General features: G+C 44.5%; 1 protein-coding gene across 3 annotated transcripts in view; it reads left to right on the top strand.

Annotated features, from left to right (window-relative positions):
• The window catches only part of PAIP1 (poly(A) binding protein interacting protein 1), a 233,979-nt gene that overhangs the window by 168,966 nt on the left and 37,170 nt on the right, over positions 1 to 27,843 (top strand). For 2 of the 3 annotated variants that reach the window (XR_003852745.1, XM_029577741.1), the window contains 2 exons: positions 2,507 to 2,561; positions 13,952 to 14,045. The exons of the other annotated variant lie outside the window; for it this stretch is intronic. Coding sequence is in view for 1 of the 2 variants with exons in the window: in XM_029577741.1 (XP_029433601.1) it covers positions 2,507 to 2,561; positions 13,952 to 14,045 (149 nt within the window). In the remaining variant the exon portion in view is untranslated. The remainder of the gene's footprint in view (positions 1 to 2,506; positions 2,562 to 13,951; positions 14,046 to 27,843) is intronic. 3 annotated transcript variants of the gene reach the window in all.

Genomic DNA, 27,843 nt, shown 5'->3' on the forward strand with positions numbered 1-27,843 from the left:
GCCACTATATCTAACACTCTTCCCAATCCATCTTTCTGGTTACCCAATCAAAGAAGCTGATGAGATTCATCCTGTGAAGACCTACCTCTGGTAAAACCATATTGCCTCAGATCTTACAATCCACTGTTCTAGCAGGGATTCCATTAATTTACTTTTCATTTTGTCCACTGCTTTTCTCCTTACTCTAGACTTTCTCCATTTTAGCAAAATTAGTTTTCTTGAAGTCTGGGACCTTTGCCTTTGAATGAACCACCACTGTCTCTGCTGTAATAATGAACTGCATCATCCGATAACTGGATCCAAGATGATTGTTCACAATGACATCAGAAATACTCTCCCCATTTTAGTAAGCACCAGGTGCAGTATTGCCCCCTCCCATGTGGGTTCCATTATTAGTTGATGGAACAGCTTTCACTGCAGATAATCCAGGGCTTACAGAAAACACTGCAACAGGGATGTCCCAGTCAACAGATAGAAATCACCTAGCAATAGCACCTCTCTTTTCATAGAAATTTTGTGAATTGCCTCTATTAAATCTCTCTCCATTTCTTCTGCATATATTATATTATGTATGTATATTATATCAATATAAATACATATTATGTTCCCTCTTTCCAGATTAACCCACAATGCCATCTCCTTACCCTGTGTGCCCTGTAGTTCTGTTGCTTTAGTATTTTTTATATATAGTGCCACTCCTTCCTTTTGTCCTATCCTATTCTTCCTAAAGTGATTGTAGCCAGGTATAACGATATCCCAGTTGTGGTTTTCCATATGCCTTGTCTCTGTGACAGCCACTACATCCAAGTCAGCCTCTTCCATGGCTGTCTCTAGATTTGGGACTTAATTTCCCATACTATGAGCATTACCATATGTAACTTTCCAGATCTTGGCCTCTTTGACCTATTTCTATACAAGTATTTAATATTTTGCTTACTTAAGGGCTTTTTTTTGCCCATTCTCAACAATACTAGTTTAAAGTAGTAGTTTGGCCAGTCTGTTCTGGAAGACACTTCGCCCCATTCTTGAATAGGCAGAGACCATCTCTGCTCAGCAGATCTTGGAATGCCCTCCCATGCTCCAAGAAGCCAAAACTGTGTCCACCTAAGTACTGCCTTGATGGTTTTCCAAAAAGAGTCTGGTCTTTTGTATAGGCTTCATTAAATTAAGCAAGTACTTGACATTAGTAGACCTTTATTGTGTTCCTGGAATTTAAGATCTGATTGTAAATAGTAAAGGAATCTCCACAATTGAAGCTCATGTTATGCATTGCAGAAAAAAATCTGTCTAGACTGCATAATTGTCTGAGATGGCTAGGAGATCTATTTTTGTCTTAAGCACTCTGGTGAAGAGAGATGTTGTTACTAGAATGTAATCAGTTCTCAACTGGGAAAGGTATGCTCTTGATACATAGTAATTTTTCTCCAAAGAATGGCTTATTTACAGCACATGAGTCTTAGATATTCTTACACTTCAAGGAATGTGCTTTTGTTGCTGTCCAGTGTGCCAAGGCCTTACTCCCACATCTCTCTAAAGACAAGTCCGCAACACAGTGAAATTTCTCCTGCCCTCTCTAGAATGAGCAGAATCCCCCACCCCCAAGAATGTAATCTGCCCCAATAAACTGGAGAAGAATTTGTGTCTTTGTGTCCATAAGTATTAGAAGTGTAAACACTGTTTCTGGGGAGAAGCTAATATTTTGCAATCTGCTTCAAAAAGAGCTAGTATTTCTAAAGTTTAAAGTGAGACAGGCAGGCTCAGTAGCTTAGTGCAAGGGTGTTCATCAGGAGAGGAAGTACACGCCATTGCATATCCCTGGCACCTATGTGTGGGATTCAGGGTGTATATGTAAATAGTTCCAAAGGGAGCTGTGGTCTGTGGCCCTATACTGAAAACTGTTGCTGTAATGGCTAGATTTTAAAATGGAAATTAATACCAATTGAGTTGTATTCCCAAAAGAGTACAAAGGAAACCCACAGCAAATGTGAGTTCAGTTCCTTGCTAAGGCCAAAGCATATTTCATGAACTCATGAACTGGGGATGGAAGAGTAGCCAAGTTCTGTTTTTACAGTAAATTCTGCTGGCTGGCTAGAGTAGCCTTTGCAGACAGCAAAAGACCTGTCACCATAAATTCATAGCCTTAGCAGAGCCATAAGACAAAGGGAAGTTCGTTTGTGAGAAGCATCGCTGTTTTGCCAGCTTGGAAAGGAACATTTTTTACACTCCAATCTGAAAGTCTTGGGTGCCATTAATCATATTTTCTGTATGGTAGAAATGCAAGAGTAAACCATTGTGTGCTCTGAGACCATCTGAAGCGACTCCGATGAAAGAGAAAAGGAGCAAAACCTTCCATGGGAGTATCAAAAACAGAAATGTCTGTGTTTTGAAATACAAAATCTAGATTTTTGTGCTAGCAAACTGTGACCATATATTCTCTTGATCTGTATTAGTAATTTTGCATTTCATGTTATTGGAGTGTAATTTATGGTAATCATGTTATTTTCAGAATGAGCCAACTTTCTATACATCTGAAGGAGTCCCCTTCACTGCAGCAGATCCAGGTAGGTCCTGATTCTTTGATCTAGGTTCTACATGCAAAATAATCCCATGTCTTCTCAGCATTTATGTGTATACTATTACAGTCGGGCCTTAGTAATGTGTTCTTGGATTTATCATCTGCCTGGATGTGCAGAATGTGTAGGTAAATTCCAACCTTTATATAATTGAGTTAATTTTCAAAATAGTTAGGTTTATAAAATTAGCATATACGCACGTAAGTAGCATGAACATTTATATGCACAAATTAGGGGTGTCTAGGGGCGTTCCGGAGCAAAGCCAACAGTTATGCCTGTAAATTGCTATTTTATAAGAGACTTGGCAACATAGTTGTGCAATTTTACACCAGCTAATTAAATAGCGCACTTGCTATAACAGACTTGTCTGTTGTCTATTGGTTGGGTGGGAGGACTGGGTGAACTGGGGAGAGCTCATTGTGAAAAACTAGGAGGGTCTCGATGACCTGGAGAAGGACTGGGTGAACTGGTGGAGGTATTGGCAAACTGATAATTTCAATTACGCAGCATGTTTTAAAATACAGTATACTGACTTCCGCATAGAATGAAAAATTTTACAAGAGCAAATTATATATTTTTTCACATGTAAAATTATACGCTTGTATATTTATAAAATAGGAAAACTATGCACTTTCAGTGCATTGCAGGTATTTGTGTGTAATCGGACATACTTGCGTATGTTAGGGGGTAGACATATGGATAGATATTTTATAATCTGTGCATACCTGATGCATGCAGGTTATAAAATACTGCAGTAAATATCCATATGGCATATATGCACATATATGGATCTATGCAGAGTTCTTTGAAAATTATCTTCGGTGTTTCCTAGTTTATCCAAAATGTATTTCCTTCACCTTTCCCACCTCAATTTATAGACCATTTACTTCCACATCTTTCTCGCACACATACACTTCCAGGCAGTATTCATGGGTAGTACCACAAACTTAACAGCCCAGAGGGATGCCAGGATACCTGTCAGTTTATCCCTCTGTGCCATTCAGTAGCAGCAGCTGTTGTCCCTTCCTAGGATCAAACACTGCCTCCACAGCATGCCTGATTCCAGCTGGCCCCATTGAGGAGGAGTAAGGTTTATACAAATGTGGCTAAATTATTTTCCAGTTTGCAGGTAGCTGGTTGTAGCAATTCTAGATATGACTATGGAAAGCAGTGTTGGTCATTCCCTGGGTTTGTTTGTGTGCAGGTACGCAAAAGCTGAAGCTGCCTTATTAGTGATGTGCAACTTTGAACATATGTCTTGATAGTGAACACAGTTTACCGGCTTGTGTATCTTCACAAATTTCTTTTTTTTTTATGTGCAGTAATAAAGTTAAAAAAAAAAAAAATGAAGTAATACCTTTTTATTGGGTTAACATTTACATTTTTAAATAGATTTGTTAAAACAGTTATTTATACAAAACTTGTTATTGTGAAAGTAGGATAGTTTGTTCTCTACAGCCTCTTTACAGGTGCCACTCATGTTTGTAAAGTACTCAGTAGCAAAGAGCTTTAGATCATCTACTACCATCAGAATTATTCTTTCTCCTAGGACAAGCAGGATGGTAGTCCTCACACGTGGCTGACATCGGATGGACCCCGGAACGGACACCTTATGTTAGTTTCTAGAACTTTGACTAGGTATACTGAGCATGCCCAGCATGCCCTATACCCTGTGTCCACGCAGGGTCCCTCTTCAGTTTCTTTTTTTCCCGCGGAGCTGTCGCCTCGTGGTTACTTGAATTCTTTTTTTTTTTTCTCCCTAAAAAATTGCTTGGAAAACTTTTCCACCGATAGTTTTTTTTTTTTGTGTCTTTTATGGTGCGGGTCCCTCTAGTGTCTCAGTGAGGTTTTTCAGTGGTTCGGTAAGTTTTCTTTTGCTTCAGTTCCCCCGTGGCAGCAGTGACTTTGGTGCTTGTCAGCATCGATCACCCGCCGTCTCTGCATTTGTTTTTCGCCCCATTCAGTTTGTATCGTCATGGCCTCATCAGGTTTTCATCGAAGCCCTCAATGCCGAGGACAATGTGTGTATTCTCTGCCTGGGGGCATCCCATGATGTCTGGGGGTGCTGCTTGTGCAATGAAATTACTCCAAAGGGATGTCTCGCTCGCCTCGACAAGATGGAAAAGCTCTTCGGGGCGAGAAAGTTCCAGTCATTGACGTCTGCATCGGTGGCAACGACGCCGAAAGACCATTGAGCCACACTGAGCCTTAGACATCGGTGGGGCCATCCGCTCTGTTGATGCCGTGGTGGATAGGGGTGCCAGGGACTGATCTCTTGTCACTCTTCCAGGTCAAGGACATTGGGTTCTTAGTCATTGACCTCTGCACTGGGGAAAGACTGGGTCGAGCACCGAGGGAAACCAAGGAAGCATCAGCACTGGTCACCTTTGCACGGTGCAGAGCTTGGGTTGGCACAAGCATTCGCCATGGTGCCTCTGAAGTGACCCTGCGGTGAGAAGTGCCTATCATCCATCGATGCTGGGGGTCCATGATGGTCCCCACCGCTCCTGGTGTCAGTTGCCGATCCACCTCTGGGATCCAAGGAAGATCTGGCCACCCCTCCTGCCTGCAAGTCCATTTTGGTATTGGCAACTTTCGAGAAGGAGTTGGAGTGCAGAGTCCAGCTGGCGGTCGATCGAGCTCTGTGGAGCATTGAGCTTGTGGCACCGAATGTATCTATGCCTGCGCTGTCCCTGCTTTGAACTGCTGCTGGAGCATCTCAATGTGCTCATTAGTGTATTACGTAATACAATATTTATATACAATATAATACATAAATCCATCCACAATCTCCTTTATCTTGACCTTGAAATCCCTCTCAAACTCCATACCTCCAACAGACCGATGAGAGAAATATACAAAGGAGCGCTACAAGCCCCTCCAACCAAAGCCACACGTCTCATCTCTTCCAGGGACCGAGCATTTTCGACTGCAGGCCCAGCCATCTGGAACAACCTCCCCGCAGAACTCAGGCTAGAAACTTGCCTGCTAACATTTAAGAAAAAACTCAAAACTTGGCTATTCCGCCAAGCATTCCCAGATCCCTGGGACACACATTAGGTGTTTAAGCTTCTCACGAACAATGGAACCTCCCTCCTCCCCCGACTACCTGATCTGCATGGATACTTCTTCTAATATGTGGACTAACACTAGACTGGAATTTGTTATGCCTCTCTTTAACTTAATCTAAGTTGATGCCCTCTTCGGGCCTTTTTCCTCCAGCTACCTAAGCTTCCAAGTTCACAGTCCTCGTTAAATGTAACTTTTGTTTCCTCTATCTCAGGTATATACCCCTGTTCGATGTAAACCGATCTGATATGGTATTTAACCATGAAGGTCGGTATAGAAAAATGTTAAATAAATAAATAAATTACAGACCCAGCTAGCGCCAGTTCCTGGAAGGCCATTGATGCCCGGCGAGACATCCATACTTCTCTCAACCAATGAGGTGCTCATTGCTGGTTCCTCTGAGGAGGAAGTGCCATTAAGGCCAGCAGGGTTAGAGGCCTATAGCCCCCTGTCCAGCCTTGCCAGCACCATTGCCTAGGCCTCCAGATGAAGGCTGAGCACCTAGGTACCCATCCTCTGTGCATCACAGCAAGGATGAGGCTCCTTATCCCTGGGAGGATGACAATGCAGAATCGGTCTTCTCTCAGAACCATCTTCTCCAAAGGAACGAAGGAAATCGCCGCCTGAGGACCTGACTTTCGCAGGTTTTGTAAGGGCAATGGCGGAGGCCATCCTGTTTCAGTTGATGACTGAGGAGGACGCCAGGCATAAGATGGTGGAAATCACCAATTTGTGGAGGCTCTTAAAAGAGATTGTGGTGGGCCTGGTACATGACATGTTTGAGTTGCTGTTGAGGATTTGGTAGCACCCCCTCACGCTTCCTCCTGTGAATAGGAAGGCGGATGGGGTTTACCTCGTCCAGCAGGCTACCAGATTTGAAAAGCATCAGCTGTCACATCAATTGGTAGTGGTCGAATTCGCTCTCAAGAGGGCCAAACGCTCTCAGATCCATGCCTCGGCACCCCTGGGAAAGGATCACAGAGCGATAGATGCTCTTGGGAGGAAAGTATTTCAAAGGTCTATGCTCATTGCCTGCATTGCCTCCTACCAGCTCTACCTGAGCCAGTACTCTTACAACCTCTGGAAGCATGTGCAGGAGGCGGCCGAGTGGGCTGCTTAACAGCAACAAGACACCTTTCTGTCTCTGGTGCATCAGGCCCCGGAGTGTGGAAAATACGAGGTGTGTTCCACCTATAATGTTTTCGAGATGGTAGAGAGAGTCTCTGTAGTGGGAATCGGCGCCCGCTGAATGGCATGGCTGCAGGCCTCTGATCTCTGACCGGAGGTACAGGAAAAAACTCACTGACCTCTCTTTGGAGACAAGGTGAGGGACGCGGTGGCCCAGTTGCAGGATCACCATGAGACCGTCCAGCATCTCTCTGCCAGCACTTTGGACCCGCCCTCCTCAGCCAGGAGGTCTGCAAGACAAGGTCAGAGGAGGTCTTTCTACTGCCAGAGGAAGTACTATCTTCCAGCCCCTCGTGCCTTTTCGCAAAGGGTGAGCTCCAGTGCCCTAGTCAAATTCTGGGATGGGGTTTTGACTGAATCATAGAGAGCATAAGCCTGTACCTGAGACGCGGGCAGGCTATGGTAACTTTGGACCAGTGGGTTCTGTCCATCGTTCAACAAGGGTACTGATTAATTCTATTGGGTATCCCTCCAAATTCTCCTCCATGCCTGTTTTGGGGGCCGCTAGTGCATCAGGAGGTACTGTTAAGGGAGCTCTTTGCCCTCGTAACGGCCAGAGTGGTTGAGCCTGGCCCACCAAGGCAAAGGGGGCAGCGATTCCACTCCCGGTACTTACTGATTCCAAAGAGAACAGGGGGATTCTGTCCCATCCTAGATCTGAGGACCTTGAACATGTTTCTAAAAAGAGCTTTTCAAGTTACCGGCTGAGCATCCATCCTCAGCTCGAAAGCCCATAAGAGTACTAAAAAGACCTTCTACCGACCTTGTCGATACTGTCCACCCGCATCTAGCGTGCGACCTACAAGACCACCGCAACGGGGACGTCCACGCCAGACAAAGCAAACCAGGCCTCAACTAGCCCCACAGACAGGGCTGACATCTGGATTTTGAAAAATTTCCAGAGAACAGCAGCCACTACATCACCCAAGAGAAGACTTGTCTGTAGGAGGTAGACTCCATTATTTCATACAAAACTGGCACCTAATAACCATGGATCAGCAGGTGTTAGCTATCATAAACCGAGGTTACTGTCTCAAATTTCTCACGATACTTCCGGATTCACCAGCCACTCCATTGTGGTTACACAATAACCACAAACTTCATCTAGAGTCAGAACTCTCCACCCTACTGAATTCCAGAGCAGTTGAAACAGTTCTCCAGTCTCAACAAGGCAGATGGTTCTACTCCAGCTATTTTCTAATTCCAAAGAAAACAGGCGGCCTTCGTCCATTCTAGTCCTCCGCAATCTCAACAAATTTCTTCAAAAAGAAAAATTCAGGATGGTCTCGACTCGGAGCCATTCTTCCCTTATTGTAACAAGGAGATTTGCTCTGTTCTCTGGACCTGCAGGACGCCTATGCTTACATCCCCATTTCCCCCCACCATCGAAAATATCTAAGATTCATAGTTGGGCAAAAACATTTCCAATATAGAGTGCTACCATTCGGATTGGCTTCAGCACCTTGGGGGTTCACAAAATGCCTATCGGTAGCTGCTGCTTTCATGTTTTTCCCTACCTAGACGATTGGCTCATCAGGAATCAATCCAAGCAAGGAGCTCTAGCTGCCCCAAAGAGCACCATGACTCTGTTACATTCCCTGGGATTTCTAATCAACTCTCAGAAATCACATATGAACCCATCTCAGCTCCTCACCTTCATTGGAGCATACCTCGATACCACAGTCGCAAATGCTTTTCTGCCGAACGACCATGCACACAATCTTGCAGAACTTGCAAATTCTCTGAGCATGTGCAAAGTAGCCTCTGCCCATCAATTTCTTATACTACTGGGCCACATGGCGTCTACAGTCCACGTCACCCCTATGGCGAAGTTAGCTATGAGAAGGACTCAGTGGACTTTGTAATCTCAGTGGCTCCAAGTGGTTCAGCCACTATCATCCCTAATATGAGTCACCCACCAGTTACGTCTCTCACTTCGCTGGTGGACAAACAAATCTACCTTACAGACTGGTCTACCATTCCAGCAACCAGCTCCTCAAGTAACCTTGACCACGGATGCATCCACCTTGGGTTGGGGAGCTCACGTCGCCAACTTCCAAATGCAAGGTTATGTGGACCTCGCTTGAAGCAAAGTCTCAAACTTTCTAGAACTTCGAGCGATACGCTATCCCCTTTATGCCTTCAAGGACTGTCTCTCACACAAGACTGTGATACAGACAACACAGTGGCAATGTGGGATATAAACAAACAGGGAGGCACAGGCTCGTATCTGCTTTGTCAAGAAACAGTGCAGATATGGGCCTGGGCCTTGACACATTCCATGCATCTCAAGGCCACTTACCTAGCAGGCATACAGAATATCCTAGCGGACAATCTCAGTCTGTTTCCACCCCCACGAATAGTCTCTGGATCCCTGTGTAGCGAGCAAAATTTTTCAGCGCTGGGGTCTACCAACCATCGACCTCTTTTTGTGTCCAAACTGAATCACAAAGTGGAAAGGTTCTGCTCCTTCCACAGCCATCGACAAACATTCACCAAGGACGACTTTGCTTGCCCTTGGAACAACGGCCTCCTTTTTGCATATCCTCAGATACCGTTCATAGCCAAAACTCTCGTGAAGCTACAACAGGACAGAGGGACAATGATCCTCATAGCCCCGTACTGGCCTCAACAAGTATGGTTTCCCATACTTGTCGATCTCTTGACCCAGAAACCCATTCGTCTGGGCGCAGATCCCCATCTCATAACAGAATCACGGCAAATTACGCCACCCAAACCTACAAACCCTTGCCTTAACAGCTTAGATGTTGAAAGCTTGATCCTACAACCATTTAGTCTTTCAACTCAGGTCTCTCAGGTTCTCATAGCTTCATGAAAGCAGTCTACATGTAAATTCTACCCTTCTAAGTGGACTACATTTACCAAGTGGTGCATTCCTAGGGTAGTGAAGGAACTAAAAAATGAAATTTCTGATCTATTAGTTAAAATTTGTAACTTATCATTAAAATCATCCATTGTATCTGAAGACTGGAGGGTGGACAATGTAATGCCAATATTTAAAAAAGGCCCCAGGGCAGATCCGGGTAACTATAGACCAGTGAGCCTGACTTCAGTGCCGGGAAAAATAGTGGAAACTATGCTCAAGATCAAAATCATAGAGCATATAGAAAAACATGATTTAATGGAACACAGTCAACATGGATTTACCCAAGGGAAGTCTTGCCTAACTAATCTGCTTCATTTTTTTGAAGGGGTTAATAAACATGTGGATAAAGATGAACCGGTAGATGTAGTGTATTTGGATTTTCAGAAGGTGTTTGACAAAGTCCCTCATGGGAGGCTTATATGAAAACTAAAAAGTCATGGGATAGGAGGCAATGTCCTTTCGTGGATTACAAACTGGTTAAAAGATAGGAAACAGAGAGTAGGATTAAATGGTCAATTTTCTCAGTGGAAAAGGGTAAACAGTGGAGTGCCTCAGGGATTTGTGGTTGGACCGGTGCTTTTCAATATATATATAAATGATCTGCAAAGGAATACGACGAGTGAGGTTATCAGATTTGCGGATGATACAAAATTATTCAGAGTAGTTAAATCACAAGTGGACTGTGATACATTACAGGAGGACCTTGCAAGACTAGAAAATTGGGCATCCAAATGGCATATGAAATTTAATGTTGACAAGTGCAAGATGTTGCATATAGGGGAAAAATAATCCTTGCTGTAGTTACACGATGTTAGGTTCCATATTAAGAGCTACCACCCAGGAAAAAGATCTAGGCATCATAGTGGATAATACTTTAAAACCGTTGGCTCAGTGTGCTGCAGCAGTCAAAAAAGCAAACATTGTTAGGAATTATTAGGAAGGGAATGGTTAATAAAACGGAAAATGTCATCATGCCTCTATATCGCTCCATGGAGAGACCGCACCTTGAATAAGGTGTATAATTCTGGTCGCCGCATCTCAAAAAAGATATAGTTGCGATGGAGAAGGTACAGAGAAGGGCAACCAAAATGATAAAGGGGATGGAACAGCTCCCCTATGAGGAAGGGCTGAAGAGGTTAGGGCTGTTCAGCTTGGAGAAGAAACGGCTGAGGGGGGATATGATAGAGGTCTTTAAGATCATGAGAGGTCTTGAACAAGTAGATGTGAATCTGTTATTTACACTTTCGAATAATAGAAGAAATAGGGGGCATTCCATGAAGTTAGCAAGTAGCACATTTAAGACTAATTGGAGAAAATTCTTTTTCACTCAAGGCACAATAAAGCTCTGGAATTTGTTGCCAGAGGATATAGTTAGTGCAGATAGTGCAGCTGGGTTCAAAAAAGATTTGGATAAGTTCTTGGAGGAGAAGTCCATTAACGGCTATTAATCAAGTTTACTTAGGGAATAGCCACTGCTATTAATTGCATCAGTAGCATGGGATCTTCTTAGTGTTCGGGTAATTGCCAGGTTCTTGTGGCCTGGTTTCTCCTCTGTTGGAAACAGGATGCTGGGCTTGATGGAACCTTGGTCTGACCAGCATGGCAATTTCTTATGTTCTTAAGTTTTTCCTGCCCCACTCCATCTCTGTTAGACTATCTCTGGCACTTTTCAGACTCTGGTCTCCAGACTTCTTAGGTGAGGGTACACCTGAGTGCCATCTCAGCTACCACAAAGAATTGGGAATGCCCCGGTAACAGCGCAACCCCTGGTGAGTAGGTTTATGAGGGGCCTACTACAACTCAAGCCCCCTCTACGGCCACCAGTCATTGAATGGGACCTAAATGTAGTACTTTCAGAGCTCATGCGCACCCCATTTGGACCTTTGTACTCCTGCGATGTTAAATTTCTTACATGGAAAGTTCTATTTCTAGTAGCCATTACATCTGCTCGAAGAGTTAGTGAGTTACAAGTACTTGTCACATACTCTATACCAGGTTCCTACATGACTGAGTAGTCCTATGTACTCGCCCTAAATTCCTTCCCAAGGTAGATACTGACTTCCACTTGAATCAGTCTATAGTCTTGCCCACATTTTTCCCAAGGCCTCACTCTCACTAGGGCGAGAGAGTTTTACACACCTTAGACTGTAAACGTGCACTTGCATTTTACCTAGACCGCAGTGCAGTCCATAGAAAATCCACCCATATCTTTGTTTCTTTTGATAAAAACAAACTGGGAGTTGCAGTTGGCAAACAAACTCTCTCCAACTGGCTAGCAGACTATCGAATTTTGCTTTGAGAAAGCAGGCCTTCCTCTCCAGGGGCGAGTAAATGCGCACTCAGAAAGGGCTATGTCAACATCAATAGCACACTACCGTTCAGTACCTATTGCTGATATCTGGAAAGCTGCGACTTGGAGTTCTCTTCACAAATTTGCAGCTCACTAATGCTTAGATAAGGAAGGACGACAAGACTCTGCCTTTGGACAATCTGTCTTGAAAAACCTATTTCCAGTATAATACCCAACTCCTTCCACAACCACCTGCTGTGATTCAGGCTGCCTCATCATAGTCAAGGGCACCCCAGTTGTTGTGCCTGTTGCACAAGTTGCGTGTCATTGACCTTATAAAACATGACTCAGCCTGTAGCTTGCTAATCACCCACATGTGAGGACTTCCATCCTGCTTGTCCTGGGATAAAGCAGAGTTGCTTACCTGTAACAGGTGTTATCCCAGGACAACAGAATGTAGTCCTCACGAAACCCACCCGCCACCCCGCGGAGTTGGGTCCGCTGCTGTTTTTATTATTTTATTTTTTTCGCTCGCACTTATTGCTACAAATGAGACTGAAGGGAGACCCCTGTGGCTACAGGGATCATGGCATGCTGGGCATGCTCAGTGGGCTCAATGTGCCAGTCAAAAGTTTCTAGAAACTTTGACAAAGTTTTCCATGATAGGGCTCCGTCCAGTGACTTCACCCGCGTGTGAGGACTACATCCTCCTGTCCTGGGATAACACCTGTTACCGGTAAGCAACTCTGCTTTATAGGTAAGCAACTCTGCTTACTCCCATATGTTCAGATCTGAGAAATCACAGATTTAATACTCCAAGTGGATCTTTTTTTCCCCACCTTTTATGTATAAACCTTAGAAAATTTTTTCTTTGAAATAGTGACTTGGTTTTTAGTGGTAACCCTCTGAAACCCTTTTTCTTTCAAAAGAAAAAAAATAAAACCCTTAAGGTTTTAAAAATTTTTTACAATGCAACTGTTAACTTAGATTTGTATCACAAAATTCAAAACAAGTGTGTTAACCATAAAATTGTTTTGAAACTAGGATTCATCAAGGTTTTTGTTCCCACTGCCATTGCACTTGTTGGCCAATGGCAGACCATGCAAAGCTTTGATGGGCCCAGTAGATTATAGAGTAAACAGATACACAAGCCTCAGGTGAAAATCCCTCCCGAACAAAAGTATCAGAAGACAAACAGGGATAAACAATTATATGAGCCGATAAACTTATGTCCAGTATTGCTTATCTGGGAAATGACCATTCAAAGGTACAAACTCATTGATAGGCAAATGGCAAGATGGCAGTTAGAAGATGAATGAATGCTAACTTCATCCCTTAGCCCCTGACGCTGCCGCAAGGCGTTGGGCAAGTTATGTTTTGAACTACTGAGCAAGTTGGTGCGCTCTAATTTTGGGAGAAATACGTTGGATGGAAGATCTGTGCACAAGAAATAGATTAGTGCGATTCAAGTTTCAATATAACTGCCGCATTGTGTTAGATTCCATCGGGTGGACTACTATATAAAGATTTCTACCTTAAAAAAATTTCTCTTCACATTAGGTGTTCAAAGAAATTAGTTTTTATTTGCATAATAGATAAAAATTTTAAAAAGTAATTGTTCATCTATTATATAGAACAAAGTTGTATTTGGCTATCTAATGAGTTTGTACCTTTGAATGGTCATTTCTCAGGATAAGCAATACCGGACATAAGTTTGTCTTTGGAGATTATAGAGTAACCAGAAACCATATCACTGAGAAACTGTGAAATAGATTAAGGCTATATATACTTGGGGGAAGCATTTCTGTATGTGCTACTTCACAAAGCTGCTATCATTATTTGTTTAATTCACACATTTCAAACTAAAGAGCACAAAGCAAGTTACAGCAAGCTTGAAACTGAGTATTTCTGACTGAATTATAAATGTGGTTTGTTTGTTTGAAGATTATCAAGAGAAGTACCAAGAGCTGCTAGATCGAGAGGATTTGTTTCCTGAATATGAAGAGAATGGAACCGATTTATCTGGGGGAGGAGATCCGTATGTTTAACTTAGTATATTATTAAATTGCTGTGTCTTATGTTATACTAGTGAAACCTGCCTGGCGTTGCTGAGGGTGTCTGGTCCATAATAGCTATAAATTTTAAAATTGAACAAAGGTGAAAATGATAAATACTGTTTTATTTCATTAAGTAATTAACAGAAAGTGTTTAGACACATAGGGGACCTCTTTATAAACTACATTAACAGTAGTATATTAGATGTCTCTCATTGTCCAACTGTAGAGAGTGCTAAATAGCGATTGTCACAGAGGAAGATTAAAAAGCACTAGTTCCAATGTAGATCCCTGGAGCAGTGCATTATTTACAGTCTTCCATTGAGAGAACTGACCAGATAGTCTTACTCCGTTTCCTGTCTTATAAACAGTTCATAATCCACAACAGTGGTGTAGCTACAATTGGACCACTTAGGAGTCAGACTCATGCAATCAGGGCTGCGCAACACCAGAGGAACAGGCCTACAGGATAGCTGCCACGGTTCCCATCCCATGGTTGCCAAAAGGGAGGAGATTGCCATGCACCCCTACCGCCCCCCCCCCCCCCCAAATCTCACCATGGCCTTGTGTATGTTGTGTTTGTTTGCGGGGGCACCTGAAAGAGAGGGCTTTGCAGACAGAGCATATTAGTGAAAATTACCCGATGTTGCTTCGGTTGTTGGGTTCACAACTAATATACATTTTAAAAACCAAATGAAAGTGGGAAAAATATTCTTTTAATATATTAACACATTAAGAGATGACCCTGTCTGTGTGAGCCTTTGTGTTAATGTGTGGGTGTCTGAGAGATTGGGCTTTGCAGACAGGGCATATTTATTGTCTTTGCACAGTGCACCTTTCACTGTTCAGGGTGCCACTGGTGGCTACAGAAAGTCATGAGTGTCGCTGACTGACTGACCGACCAACAAGCTTTTTATATATAGATAAAATGTGTTACAATGTATACTTGCAACTATAGATTGGATCTCAGTACAGTCTAATTTTAGTTATGCAATTGTTTTATTGATCAGCATTTGAATGCTGAAATTTCTCTTTAATTGAATTTTTTGATCATTACTCTGCCTGTATTTGCGAATGTGATGACTTTCTTCTGTCTCAAAGTACAGGCGGTTTTATTGGTAGCATGTCCTTGAAGAATATACTGAGGTGGTCTGCAAGTTTATACTCTCTCTGCATTCTTACTATGAAAATGTATAATGTTATAGTAATGCAGACTAATGCTGTCTAGTCTCCTGCAGAAGAGGAAGCACAAGGCACTCATCTACGTGCATGGAACTGTCTTGTTTCCTGTGCTAACAAATTGGATTTTAGCCTCCAGTATCTGCAAAGATTACAGCATTTCTCTCTCCATGTCCATAAAAGATAATGGACAGAAGGATCATTGCAGACTGACAGGTTTATAAGAAAAAAACTCTTATTTTAATGTTTAGCTATTTCTGACTGCTGACCTAACTCAGATATAAACTTGTGTAGGAGCTACTGATGAGACCACCTTGGTATATGAAACTGAGCCAGCCCTGATACATTATGGAAAGAATTACACAGTACTGCCTCTATAGCCCTTGCTACAACAAGACATTTTAAAAAAAATAAATTCATATAGTGGCAGTCAGGAGACGTTTGATACTGTGCAGTGATATAATATATTAATCTCAGTTGTAAGTCATTGCTATTATCTCAAATCGTAACCTGTGGAAAAACAAAGACAATGAAAACTGCATTTGAACTTAAAAGAAAACTATTTGGAATTAGCATGAATTAAAGCTTCTTGGCCACAAGAAGCTGAAGGCCCTGGCTGTTAAATCCCAGATTGATTTTCAGGACCTGAAACTGTGGATCATGTTGAGCCTGTCTTTGTGCCAGGAAACTTTTCTTTTTTTTTTAATACCTTTATTATGTTTTTGTTTAATTATAATATCCATAAGATTCCTGCTGACCTTCAGTATACAGAACTTACTGATATTATGGGCCGACACCATAAAATGTTAGGTCTTCTATTACTAGCAGTGTAATTTATCAGTAGTAGATGCCCAAGACTACAAGCTAATGTAAAATGGCATTTTTATTGGAGAAAGGTGATTTAAATTTCCTTTTCCTTGTAATTTAAAGAGTTTTCCAGGTACTGCAGAAATGCAGAGTGATGTCAAACCACTTTGTACTTATAGATGTTCTGTTGCTACTTTGTGTTTGCTATTTCCATCATTGTTATTGCAATAGCACGTTTCTCAACCAGATTTTTTTCATATGCAGATAGAAAAAAAAAAAAAAAGGAAAATGGCATTGAAAAACGTTCTAGAATGCATAGGCTACTGCACTGTCTATGACAGGATCTTCATATACTTGGAGGAAATAATTCATAGAACAGGAAGTTCATAAACTCCCATGAAATAAATATTGATCCATGTTTTTGAAATTTAAATGTCACTAAACAATGTTCATAGAGTGCAAAAGTGATTTCATCCAAAAAATAATTTTATCAAATGCAATTCATCAACATAAAATGTCAGAGCATAAGCTATAAGTAAACTGTTGCAATATTTCCGAATTGAATCCACTTCAGATGATCACCACCAACAATGTAGTCATCAAATAGGTGTTGAGGTGAAGATAAACAGCCCCTATTGCCTAGTTCTGACATTGACTGACTGTGTTTCAGCATCTGCCCACTTTTAACAGGGACAGTTTTTCAAATGGTATTTTTTTCATTTGTTAATGTTTTTTCAATAGTATTTTCAATTTTTAGTTTATGGAACATAAGCTGTATACAATTCTGGTCGCCGCATCTCAAAAAAGATATAATTGCGATGGAGAAGGTACAGAGAAGGGTGACTAAAATGATAAGGGGAATGAAACAGCTCCCCTATGAGGAAAGATTAAAGAGGTTAGGATTTTTCATGTGGCACATTTAAAATTAATTGGAGAAAGTTCTTTTTTACTCAGCGCACAATTAAACTCTGTAATTTGTTGCTAGAGGATGTGGTTAGTGCAGTTAGTATAGCTGTGTTTAAAAAAAGGATTGGATAAGTTCTTGGAGGAGAAGACCATTACCTGCTATTAATTAAGTTGACTTAGAAAATAGTCACTGCTATTACTAGCAACGGTAACATGGAATATACTTAGTTTTTGGGTTCTTGCCAGGTTCTTATGGCCTGGATTGGCCACTGTTGGAAACAAGATGCTGGGCTTGATGGACCCTTGGTCTGACCCAGTATGGCATGTTCTTATCTGTGTTTAAAAAACGGTTTAGACTAGCCCATTTACTATTATTAAGGTAGAGCTGCAGAATCCATTGCTTATGCCTGGGATAAGCATCATGGAATCTATCTACCCCTTGGGATCCTGCCCAGTACTTGTGACCTGGACTAGCCACTGTTGGAAACAGGACACTGGGCTTGATGGACCTTTCGTCTTACCTAGTATAGCAAATCTTAAGTTATGTAAGATTTCACCTCTTTGCAGTTATGTAAGATTTCACCTCTTTTCAGCAGTCAGACCCCCATTGATACTAAATCCTCGATCCAGTTCAGGAAACCTTGTTCAATGGACACTCTCAACAACAGCCTTGCCAAAGATCTAATTAAACTGGACCTCTCCGATGCTGATACCGCTATTAACTCCTGGCAAACTCACACACTCAGTAGCAAACTTAATCTGCCCCTTATCTTCAAAAGTAATCAACCCGGCCCACACGAACAAAAAACCCTGGTTCTCAACTGAATTAAGAAAACTCAAACAAGACCTACAACACAAAGAACAACGCTGGCGGAAAGATCCCACCTCTTCCTCACTGGCTTCGTACAAAACAGCAATGAACTACTATAGGACATCCATTACCCGAACCAAACGAGATTTCTACGCCAAAAAAATACACGGCTTCTTATACGACCCAAAAACTCTGTTCTCATATGTGGCAACCCTTACCACCCCTATGCCCCCCACTTTCCCAGAAGAAGAAGCCCAAAACAAATCTACAGAGTTGGCAATCTTTGACAACAAAATCAAAAACCTACTTGCCCCCCTGGCAACATCCAACACTCCTTCAAACCTCTTGCAACCACCAAGCCAAAATCCTTCACCAACTATCCACAAACAGACGCTAGAATCTCTTGAACCTACATCATCCCTGGAAATAGAATCGATAATCAAGAAAATGAAACCACCTTCACACCCACTGGACCAAATACCGACCAAACTCATTCTCACCATTCCTAACACCATTGCTAAACCCCTGGCAGACATCATAAATTGCTCCCTCAATCAAGGATCTGTCCCTGATTCCTTAAAAATTGCTTCATTGAAACCCTTACTAAAAAAAACCCAAACTGGACCCAGCCAACCCTGTAAATTTCCGCCCCATCGCAAACTTACCTTTTATAGCCAAGCTAATGGACAAGCTTGTCAACATCCGACTCAGACTACCTTGACTCTCACAATATTCTCTACCCTTCTCAATTCGGATTCAGGAAACGCCTAAACACAGAATCCCTCCTTCTTTCTCTAACTGACAACATCCTGATGGGCCTTGACAAGGGACAATCATACCTTCTAGCCCTACTCGACATTTCCGCGGCGTTCGACACGGTAAACCATTCTATCCTCATCAACCGTCTAATGGAAATAGGCATCTCTGGCTCTGCACTGCTCTGGTTCAAATCCTTTCTGAACAACAGGCACTACAAAGTTAAAATAAATGACAAGGAATCCCACCCCATTCCTTCAAATCAAGGAGTACCTCAGGGTTCTTCACTTTCCCCTACCCTGTTCAATATATATCTACTCCCTTTATGCCAGCTACTCAATAGCCTCAACATCACCTATTTTATATACGCGGACGATGTGCAAATCTTAATCCCCATCTCCTCTACTCTAAATTTGTGGAACAACTGCTTACACGCCATCAACCTTCTTCTCTCGAGTCTCAACCTGGTCCTTAATACATCCAAAACAGAACTACTGGTTATCTCCCCTAACAACAACCCCTTCGCCAACAATGCAATTATTCCACTAGCAAGCCAGGCCAGAGACCTTGGGGCCACCCTTGACTCTAGAATGAATTTCAAAAAGTTCATTAACGCTGCAACCAAAGAATGCTTCTTCAAGCTACAAGTCCTGAAGCAGCTAAGATCGCTCTTACACTTCCAGGATTTCCGTTCAGTGCTTCAAGCCATACTGTTTTGAAAGATCGACTATTGTAACGCTCTATTACTAGGTCTCCCCGCCTCTTCCACTAAACCTCTACAGATGCTGCAAAACGCAGCGGCCAGGATCCTTACAAACACACGTCATAAGGACCACATCACACCAATCCTAAAAATCCTACACTGGCTACCCATCCAATATAGAATACTCTTCAAGGCTCTCACCATCATCCACAAATCAGTCTACCAGCAATCCACACTCAAACTCGCCATCCCTCTCAAACTGTATACTTCCGCCAGGCCGATCAGAACCGCCTACAAAGGTTCGCTCAAGGCCCGCCCCCAACAAATCCTCTGTCCACAACTCTATTCACAAGCGAGCACTTTCGACAGCAGGTCCGCTCCATTGGAATTCGCTTCCCCCAGATATTTATTTATTTATTTAACATTTTTATATACCGGGATTCATACAAGATATTGCATATCGTCTCGGTTTACATTGAAACTGAACATAAGCATGAGAGCATGCTAATTACATGGAACATAAAATGCTAATAGAACGCTGATAACATAGAAAGCTAAATGCTAATTGCTAATTACATAGAACACTGATAACATAGAATGCTGAATACTAATTACATGTAATGCTAATTGCTAATTACATGTAATGCTAGTTGCAAGGAACTGTGATAAGCATGAGAATGTTAATGTTACTATTAAATACATAATATAGGTATGAAGATAGGGTCCAAGTAAAGTTAATGTTACTATTAAATACATAATATAGGTATGAAGATAGGGTCCAAGTAATGCAATACTTGGAACATACTGGAGAGGGAGGAAAGCAAAATTATCTTAATAGGGAAGAAAGCAACTTTATCATTAATAGGCGCCTGTGTTTATACGCCAGGAACAATACCATCTCTCCTTCAGAAAGAAACTGAAAACCTGGCTGTTCGCACAAGCTTACCAATGAAGGAACCTCGATCAACCAACATTGACTTTCACCCTCTACCTCTTCCCTAATCCCTCCCCCTCCCCGTCTCAAGTCCCGCCCCGTTACAGTCCCTACCCTAACACCCCCCCCCCCCCCCCCCCCCCGCTCACCTCCCCTGTCTCCTCCTACCATAGTGTAACCGGATATATTATGTTAATATTCGCCTAGGATATATTATGTTAATATTCGCCTAAGATAAATCTCTGTTTATGTCTCGCTACTATATTGTTTTTTGTTGATTATTCTATTGCTCTCCAGTTATTATTTAAATATCTTTCCTGTCTTCCATCTCCCATGTTCTCGCTCCCTGTTCAATGTAACTTTTTATCTTCTACTTAGTTAATTGGTTTCCCCCTGATTTATTGTAAACCGGTACTATAAGACCTTGTCTGGAGTATCGGTATAGTAAAAGAATTTAAATAAAATAAATAATATTCAGATCTATTGTCCAGGCTCACAGAATATGCTGGATGACCTGGGAAAGCTGAATGAAGGATTTGAGATGGTAGTCAGATGGCTAAAAGCTTAGAAATTAAAGTTGAATATAAATACATCAAGTGCTATTTGAATTGGAAAAGGAGATGTTTTGAGAAATTTCCAACTGACCATAGATGGTCAGAACATTCATTTTTTAAAGTCAGTATCGGGCTGATACAGTACAGTGCGCTCCGACAATGTGAGGATTGCTCTGCCCAGTTTGGCGTCCTCACTTGACTGTTGGTCTAGACAGTAATGGGATTTGAAAGTATGTAATGAGGACCATGTAGCTGCTTTGCAAATGTCCACAGGTTGGACCTGATGTAGATGCGCAATTGAGGTAGCCACTGCTCGTACTTGGTGAGCATTTGGGTGAGAAGTTAGCGGCAAGTTTCGCTTTTCGTAGCAGAATTGAAATCATTGGGTAATCCAGCTGGATATAGTCCTTTTTGTTACCGGAAGACTGTATGGTATGGCCACAGCTGGTATGGAAAAAGGGGTTTCCCAAGATTTCTCCCTCACTTTGTCAAGAACTGCCTGTGGAGGAAGTGAGGTTGGTTCGTTTGGCGCATCAAAAATTGAGGAGACCAGAAGTTTCCACTCTGGGATCAGGGGTTTTTTGGGTCTCTAGATGTAGAATTGCTCCCATCTTATCCAAAAACCTGGGGTAAGATAGATCTTCAGGTGGTGAGTGTGGCTGCTGAGGTTGATCTGGTGGGTCAGATGGAAATCCCGTTGAGGAATGTGGTGAGGAAGATGGTGAATCTGTATCCCGTGGTGAATCGGGTACATCGATGGGTATGGGAAAGTGACGTGAAACAGGAGACCTTGAGGGGGTCGGAGATGGTTGTTTTGTAGGCCGTGGAGATTCTGGAGAAGTGGCAGGTGATTCAGATGGCATTGAGAAAGTTGTCTGCATGGCATCAAAAAATCCTGATGGCGCTTGAGACAAATGAAAAAAGGCTTCCCTTGTCGGAGGTGGCATGGCCGGACGATCAGGAGGAAGAATTGGTTCCTGCAAGGGTATTATGTCTGCAGGTGAGATGGTCCCTTAACTTTCCTTGGAACCATATCTCTTTTCTCTAGAGAGATTGGTTGTTGGTGTGAGGAACAGGAGTGAGATCTGAATGAACTGTCAGATTGACTCTGAGAAGATCTAGGCGAGGGGACAAATGTATCACTTCCACCTCTGATGACTAACTGGATGTGTCAGTTTGCCTTGTTCCTGATGAAATGGGACTTTGTACATAAAAGGGCTGAGTCCATATATCAACAGTAGGCTTCATTGTCTCTCTGTGTTTATGGGGAAACATGACGCCGTTTATGCTTAGAACTGGGTTCTGATGGTACTGATGGACTCTGTGGAGTCGTGAGGTTGCTTTGCGTCGGTGTAGATTCTGTCTGCAGCGTATGTTTCCTCTTATGAGTCGAGTGCATTGGCTGTTGCGTCGAAAGTCGTCGGAGGTGTCCCGTGTGAGCCCACTGACATCACTTGCGTCTATGTCAAATGCGTCAGTCTCAACGCAAGATGCATCGACTTGGGGGCCCCATGCATCTGTCTTGGCTCCCGCGTCGTCCTAGACTCTTTATGCATCGTTAGCGACACTCCATGCGTCGGCTTCGAGATGGTATGTTGCATCAATTTGTGCGTTGGAGTTGAGGATCCCGGCTTCGACAGAGTGTGTCCGCACCTCTTGTGTCGGTGCCGATGCTCCCGACACTGCTTTGGCCGTTTGTCGACTGTCGTGGCGTAGATATAGGAGTTAACTTGTCTCCCCTGTGCGCCGAGGGGCTTGGAGATACCTCTCTGCCCCATGCCATGATTTCCAAGCGGGCTTCTTTTTCTTTTCTGGTGGATCTTACCTTTTCTCCAGGCCTGGAGATTCTAGGTTCCACCAAGGCCGCTCGTTTTGTCGATGGGGCCTGTCTTTTCGCCGGTCCCGGCGAGGAGAGAGTATTGGATGGGGGGGCATAAGAGCCCTCTTTTACCGATTTTAAATCTTGGATCTTCTGGGCTTGCTGTCGCTGGGCCCTTGGCGACATCCTTCCATAGTGTTGGCAGTCGCTCTGGTTATGGTCGGGACCTAGGCATCTGTAGCATAAATCATGTCCATCTGTTATGGACATGATTTTGGCACATACACAGGGTTTGAACCCCGGTTGCCTGCTCTGTTTTTTTTAGACATCTTCTGAGGAGAACAGAAGTTCTGCGTGCGATCCCGCATGCAGAAAAAACAGACTGAGGAGAATCTTGTTACTTTCCTGCGCGGGAACCCATGCGCAGCCGCAGAGAAAGAAAGCTCTGACTTCTGCTTGTGGAAACTCCGGCTCCCGGGACCTGAAGACGGCTCCCATAACAGCATGGCTAATTCAGCCCTGCTATCAGCGGGAAAAAGCTTTTTATAAACTGTTCACTTATAGAATTGCAACGTTTTATTTGTTGCCAAGTATAACAGAAATGCTTGCTCAACGTGTTTAATCACAGGGTAAAACACTTCAGTTATGAAAGCCACTTAATTTTTTAATATTTTATAGCACAGCCGATACATCTGAGGCTCTTGCAGTTTCTTAAAGGATAAGTGTCGTTTTAATATATAATATTGGGTCACAGCTATAAAATATTGAAAAATTAAGTGGCCATTCATAACTGAAGTGTTTTACCCTATGATTAAACACGTTGCGCAAGCATTTCTGTTACACTTGGCAACAAATAAAAAGTTGCAATTCCATAAGTGAACGGTTTATAAAAAGCTTTTTCTGCTTATGCCCTGCTCTTTTATGAGGGTTTTCACTTTTAAAAAATTCACAAAAAAATTGGGCAGTGTGGTTCTTTCTTAATTGTACTTGTATATTGACATATACCTATAAATTGCTTAAAGGTTTTTATGAAGTAATCAATAAATGCAAATAATTTTTTGTTTTCCATCTGATCCACACCATATTTTCAGGATATGAGGATTCTGACAAGAGTAGGGGATTTTGGATCGGCATATTCAGAAGATATGCATGATGAAATTACTTCATACCTGATAATTTCCTTTCCTCTAAGGAAGGCAGGCCAATCCACACTGGTAGGTTGTGGACTCCTACCAGCAGATGGAGATGGAGAAAAACAGACTCTCTGTTCCCTGTACATACCCAGGATCATTCCAGACGGTGGGTTATGTTCCATGTCCAGCAGATGGAGTCAGAACACAAAATTCCCAGGGGAGGAACCATATAACCGCGCCTCCCCTGTAACAGCTCTCAGTAACGTTCTGACTCCAGCAGATGTGAGCAGGGGACTTGTGGTCCCCAGCTTGTTAGCTTAGGGCTACCTCCTCAGGGGGATCAAGTTTAAAAAAAAAAAAAAAAAAAAGGAAGTTTTAAATTTACAGTTTAGGTCACTTTGCTAAGGCTCCCCTTACAGCAGGGGGAGAGCTCTCCGCTGGTGCTGGCTCATCGCTCTCTAGCCTGGTGACTTGCTGACAGGCTGTTGCCTGTTTTTCTTTATTTCTTTTCTTTCCTCACTGAGGGCTCAGTTGGGGTAAGTGTATTTTTGTTTTATCTTCTTTTTCAGCAGAAGACTGCAATTTTTTGGACTCCGTTCGGCTCTCTGAGTTGAAAGTCGGTAGCGCCGGCCTCTCCCTCCTGACCCAGGTTTTCCCCCCTCCCTTTTGGGGAGCGACCGACGTCCCGACCTGCGGCCCCGCGAAGCACCATTCCCCGGGGCCACCTGCTGTCGGGAGGTTAATTCCCCGGCAGTTCTTCAGGTCGGTGGGGGACCAAGGCAAGCGTCCGTTGCCGGGTCGGCGCTCATTTTAGGCGCGAGCCACTTGTAGAGCTTCCCCCCCCCCCCCTCTCTCCCTGCGGCGATGCAGTCCGCGGCGCCTTTTGAGGGCTCCGACAGGGCCGGATTATTTTCTGAAGAGGGTCTGTGCTCAGGTGGTTTCCCTGAGGGGGAATGTGCGCCAGCTACTAACAAGGACGTTCGAGCTGCAGACCGCGTGGGAAGGAAGCGCCAGGCCCCGTTCCCTCTCAACGCGGGAACGGCGGCCATTTTGTTGCAAGATTCTGATGCCACGCTTTCTGAGGAGGACACGGATAATCCATTCCCCACTTCTAGGCCCGTTTTAGACCCTTACTCCGAGTCTAATCCTGGTAGGCAGAGGGGGGATGCCCCCGGGGGGGGGGGGGTGACCCCTCAGGATGCCAGGCCTTTTCCCCTGAATTCATAGTCCTGATACACAGGGCTTTTCTTCAGAGCAGAGACACGACCTTCGGGACCTGGGGACCCTCTCCCCCCAAGATACCATGTCCTACCCCCTCCCCCAGGCTCGCCCCCCTTTAGTAGGCGGGGGAGCGGGGACTTCTCCTGGCCCTACCGGGACGCCATCGATAATACAGACTTCGGGGGAAGGACAATCCCAGGACCCTGACGTGGACGACCCCACCTTGGCGGCCCAGGTGGAGGGCGACGACCCTAGGGTCCTCCACATCTTCCAAGTGGCGGAGTTAGATAACCTCATTCCCTACATTCTCCAGGAAATGGATATTGATCCCCCTCCGGAACCGGTGGGGCCTGACCCGGCTCTCAAGAAGGGGGACCCCCTCCTAGCAGGATTCCGGCCTCTAGCCAAGTCTTTTCCCACTCATCACAGGATCTTGCAGTTGATCACTCGGGAATGGGATTCCCGGAGGCCAACCTTAGGGTCGGTAGAGCCATGGAAAAATTGTATCCTCTGCCGGCCGATTTTTTTGGAAATTCTCAAAGTTCCCGCCGTAGATTCTGCGGTATCAGCAGTCACAAAACATACCACTATTCCTGTTGCTGGAGGGACGGCGTTGAAGGATATGCAGGATCGGAAGCTGGAGGTTTACCTCAAGCGTATCTTTGAGGTCTTGGCCTTAGGGATGCGGGCGGCTATCTGCAGTTCCCTCGCACAGCGAGCGGGTCTTCGGTGGGTGCAGCAGCTTCTCACCTCCCAGTCCTTACCAGACGCTGAGGCTCACCAGGCGGACAGACTGGAAGCTGTTGTTGCCTATGGAGCGGATGCCTTATATGATCTTTTAAGGGTCCTAGCCCGAACCATGGTGGTGGAGGTCTCAGCTCGTCGGCTCCTTTTGGCTTCACAATTGGTCGGCTGATGCCTCTTCCAAGACAAGTTTGGGGTCCCTTCCTTTTTAAGGGTAGGTATCTTTTTGGTGAAGCCTTGGATCAGATCATCAAGTCCCTTAATGAGAACGCGGTGCACAAGTTGCCCGAAGATCGACCCCGTTCGTCAAGAGCATATAATTACTCCAGAAACCGTTATTGTAACCAGCGGAGAGCGCGTCCTCAGAGGCAACAGCCACCTCGGGCTCCCTCTTCTTGTTTGCACTCCTGGAACTGGCCCTTTCGTTGGCGCCGCCAGAGTAAGGAAGCGCAGGGTGCTGGTGCATCTGCTAAATCTACCCAATGATGCCAGACGGACCCGCGAGGTGGTCCCTCGACTGGGGGGTCGCCTTGCTCTCTTCTACGAAGAGTGGGTCCAAATCACGTCGGATCAATGGGTTCTGGATATTCTAAGACGCGGTTACGCTTTGGATTTTGTTTGCGCTCCTCGGGACCAGTTCCTGTTTTCCCCTTGCGGGTCCTTAATCAAACAGGGAGCCGTGCGGCAGACCCTCGATCGTCTCCTTCAATTGGGGGCCATAGTGCCGGTGCCAGCCGCCGAACTGGGCCGGGGGCATTATTCAATCTACTTTGTGGTTCCCAAGAAGGGAAGGTACTTTTCGTCCTATCCTGGACCTCAAGCAGGTCAACCGGTCCCTCAGAGTTCCTCGTTTCCGCATGGAGACACTCCGTTCAGTGTTAGCGGCAGTTCATCCGGGAGAATTCTTGGCTTTGTTGGATCTCACGGAGGCGTATCTCCACATACCAATTTGTCAAGCTCATCAGCGTTACCTACGCTTCAAAATTTTGGGTCAACACTTCCAATTTTGCGCTCTTCCCTTTGGCCTGGCCACAGCTCCACGGGTTTTCACGAAGATCATGGTGGTAGTGGCGGCAACCTTGCGCAAGGAAGGCATCCTTGTGCATCCTTACCTAGACGATTGGCTCATCCATGCAAAGTCACGAGCGCAGTGTATCCTCGCAGTCGACAGAGTGGTACAACTTCTCCAATCTCTGGGATGGATTGTCAACTTCACCAAGAGCAGCCTGGTCCCGTCCCAGTCGTTGGATTTTCTGGGAGCTCACTTCGACACCAAGAATGCCAGGGTTTTTCTGCATCCGGACAGAGCTCATTCTCTGCATCAGCAGATTCAAGGATTTATGGCTCTCAAGACGCCCACTGCCTGGGACTACCTGCAGGTACTGGGGACCATGGCCTCGACCATCGATCTGGTTCCTTGGGCATTTGCGCATCTGAGGCCTCTGCAGAGATTCCTACTTTCCCGGTGGCAGCCGGTGTCGAGAGATTTTCAGGCAATCCTTCCGATTCAGAGAGGAACCTTCATCAGTCTCCATTGGTGGCTGGAACCGCAGCACCTAGCTCAGCGGTTGTCGCTGGAGGACACGGATTGGGTGATTATCACCACGGACGCCAGCCTCACAGGCTGGGGAGCGGTCTGTCGGGACAGCTCAATCCAGGGTCGATGGACGGAGGAACAGTCGAAGTGGCCCATCAACCGCTTGGAGACCAGGGCGGTCCTTCTGGCGTTACAGGGTTTCTTCCCCATAGTATGCCATCAAGCAGTCAGGGTGCTATCGGACAATGCGACTACAGTGGCGTACATCAATCGCCAGGGAGGCACGAGAAGACGGTTGGTATCTCTGGAAACCGACAAATTGATGGAGTGGGCAGAGCTTCACCTCCAACGACTAGCGGCCTCGCATATAGCGGGAGTGGACAATGTACAGGCGGACTTTCTCAGCCGACAAAACTTGGATCCCGGAGAGTGGGATCTCTCGCAGCAGGCGATGCGGATAATAGTACGGCGATGGGGGACACCGCACGTAGACCTAATGGCAACCGCCGGAAATGCAAAGGCCGCCCGCTTCTTCAGCCACAGGCGGGAGCGCGGCGCAGAGGGCGTGGACGTGCTGGTCCTACCCTGGCCGCACCACTGTCTTCTATATGTTTTCCCACCGTGGCCCCTCGTGGGCAAGGTCATCCGCAGGATAGAGGCACACCAAGGGCCGGTGAT

The sequence above is a fragment of the Rhinatrema bivittatum genome, chromosome 1 (genome assembly GCF_901001135.1).
Source record: "Rhinatrema bivittatum chromosome 1, aRhiBiv1.1, whole genome shotgun sequence".
NCBI classification, from domain to species: domain Eukaryota; kingdom Metazoa; phylum Chordata; class Amphibia; order Gymnophiona; family Rhinatrematidae; genus Rhinatrema; species Rhinatrema bivittatum.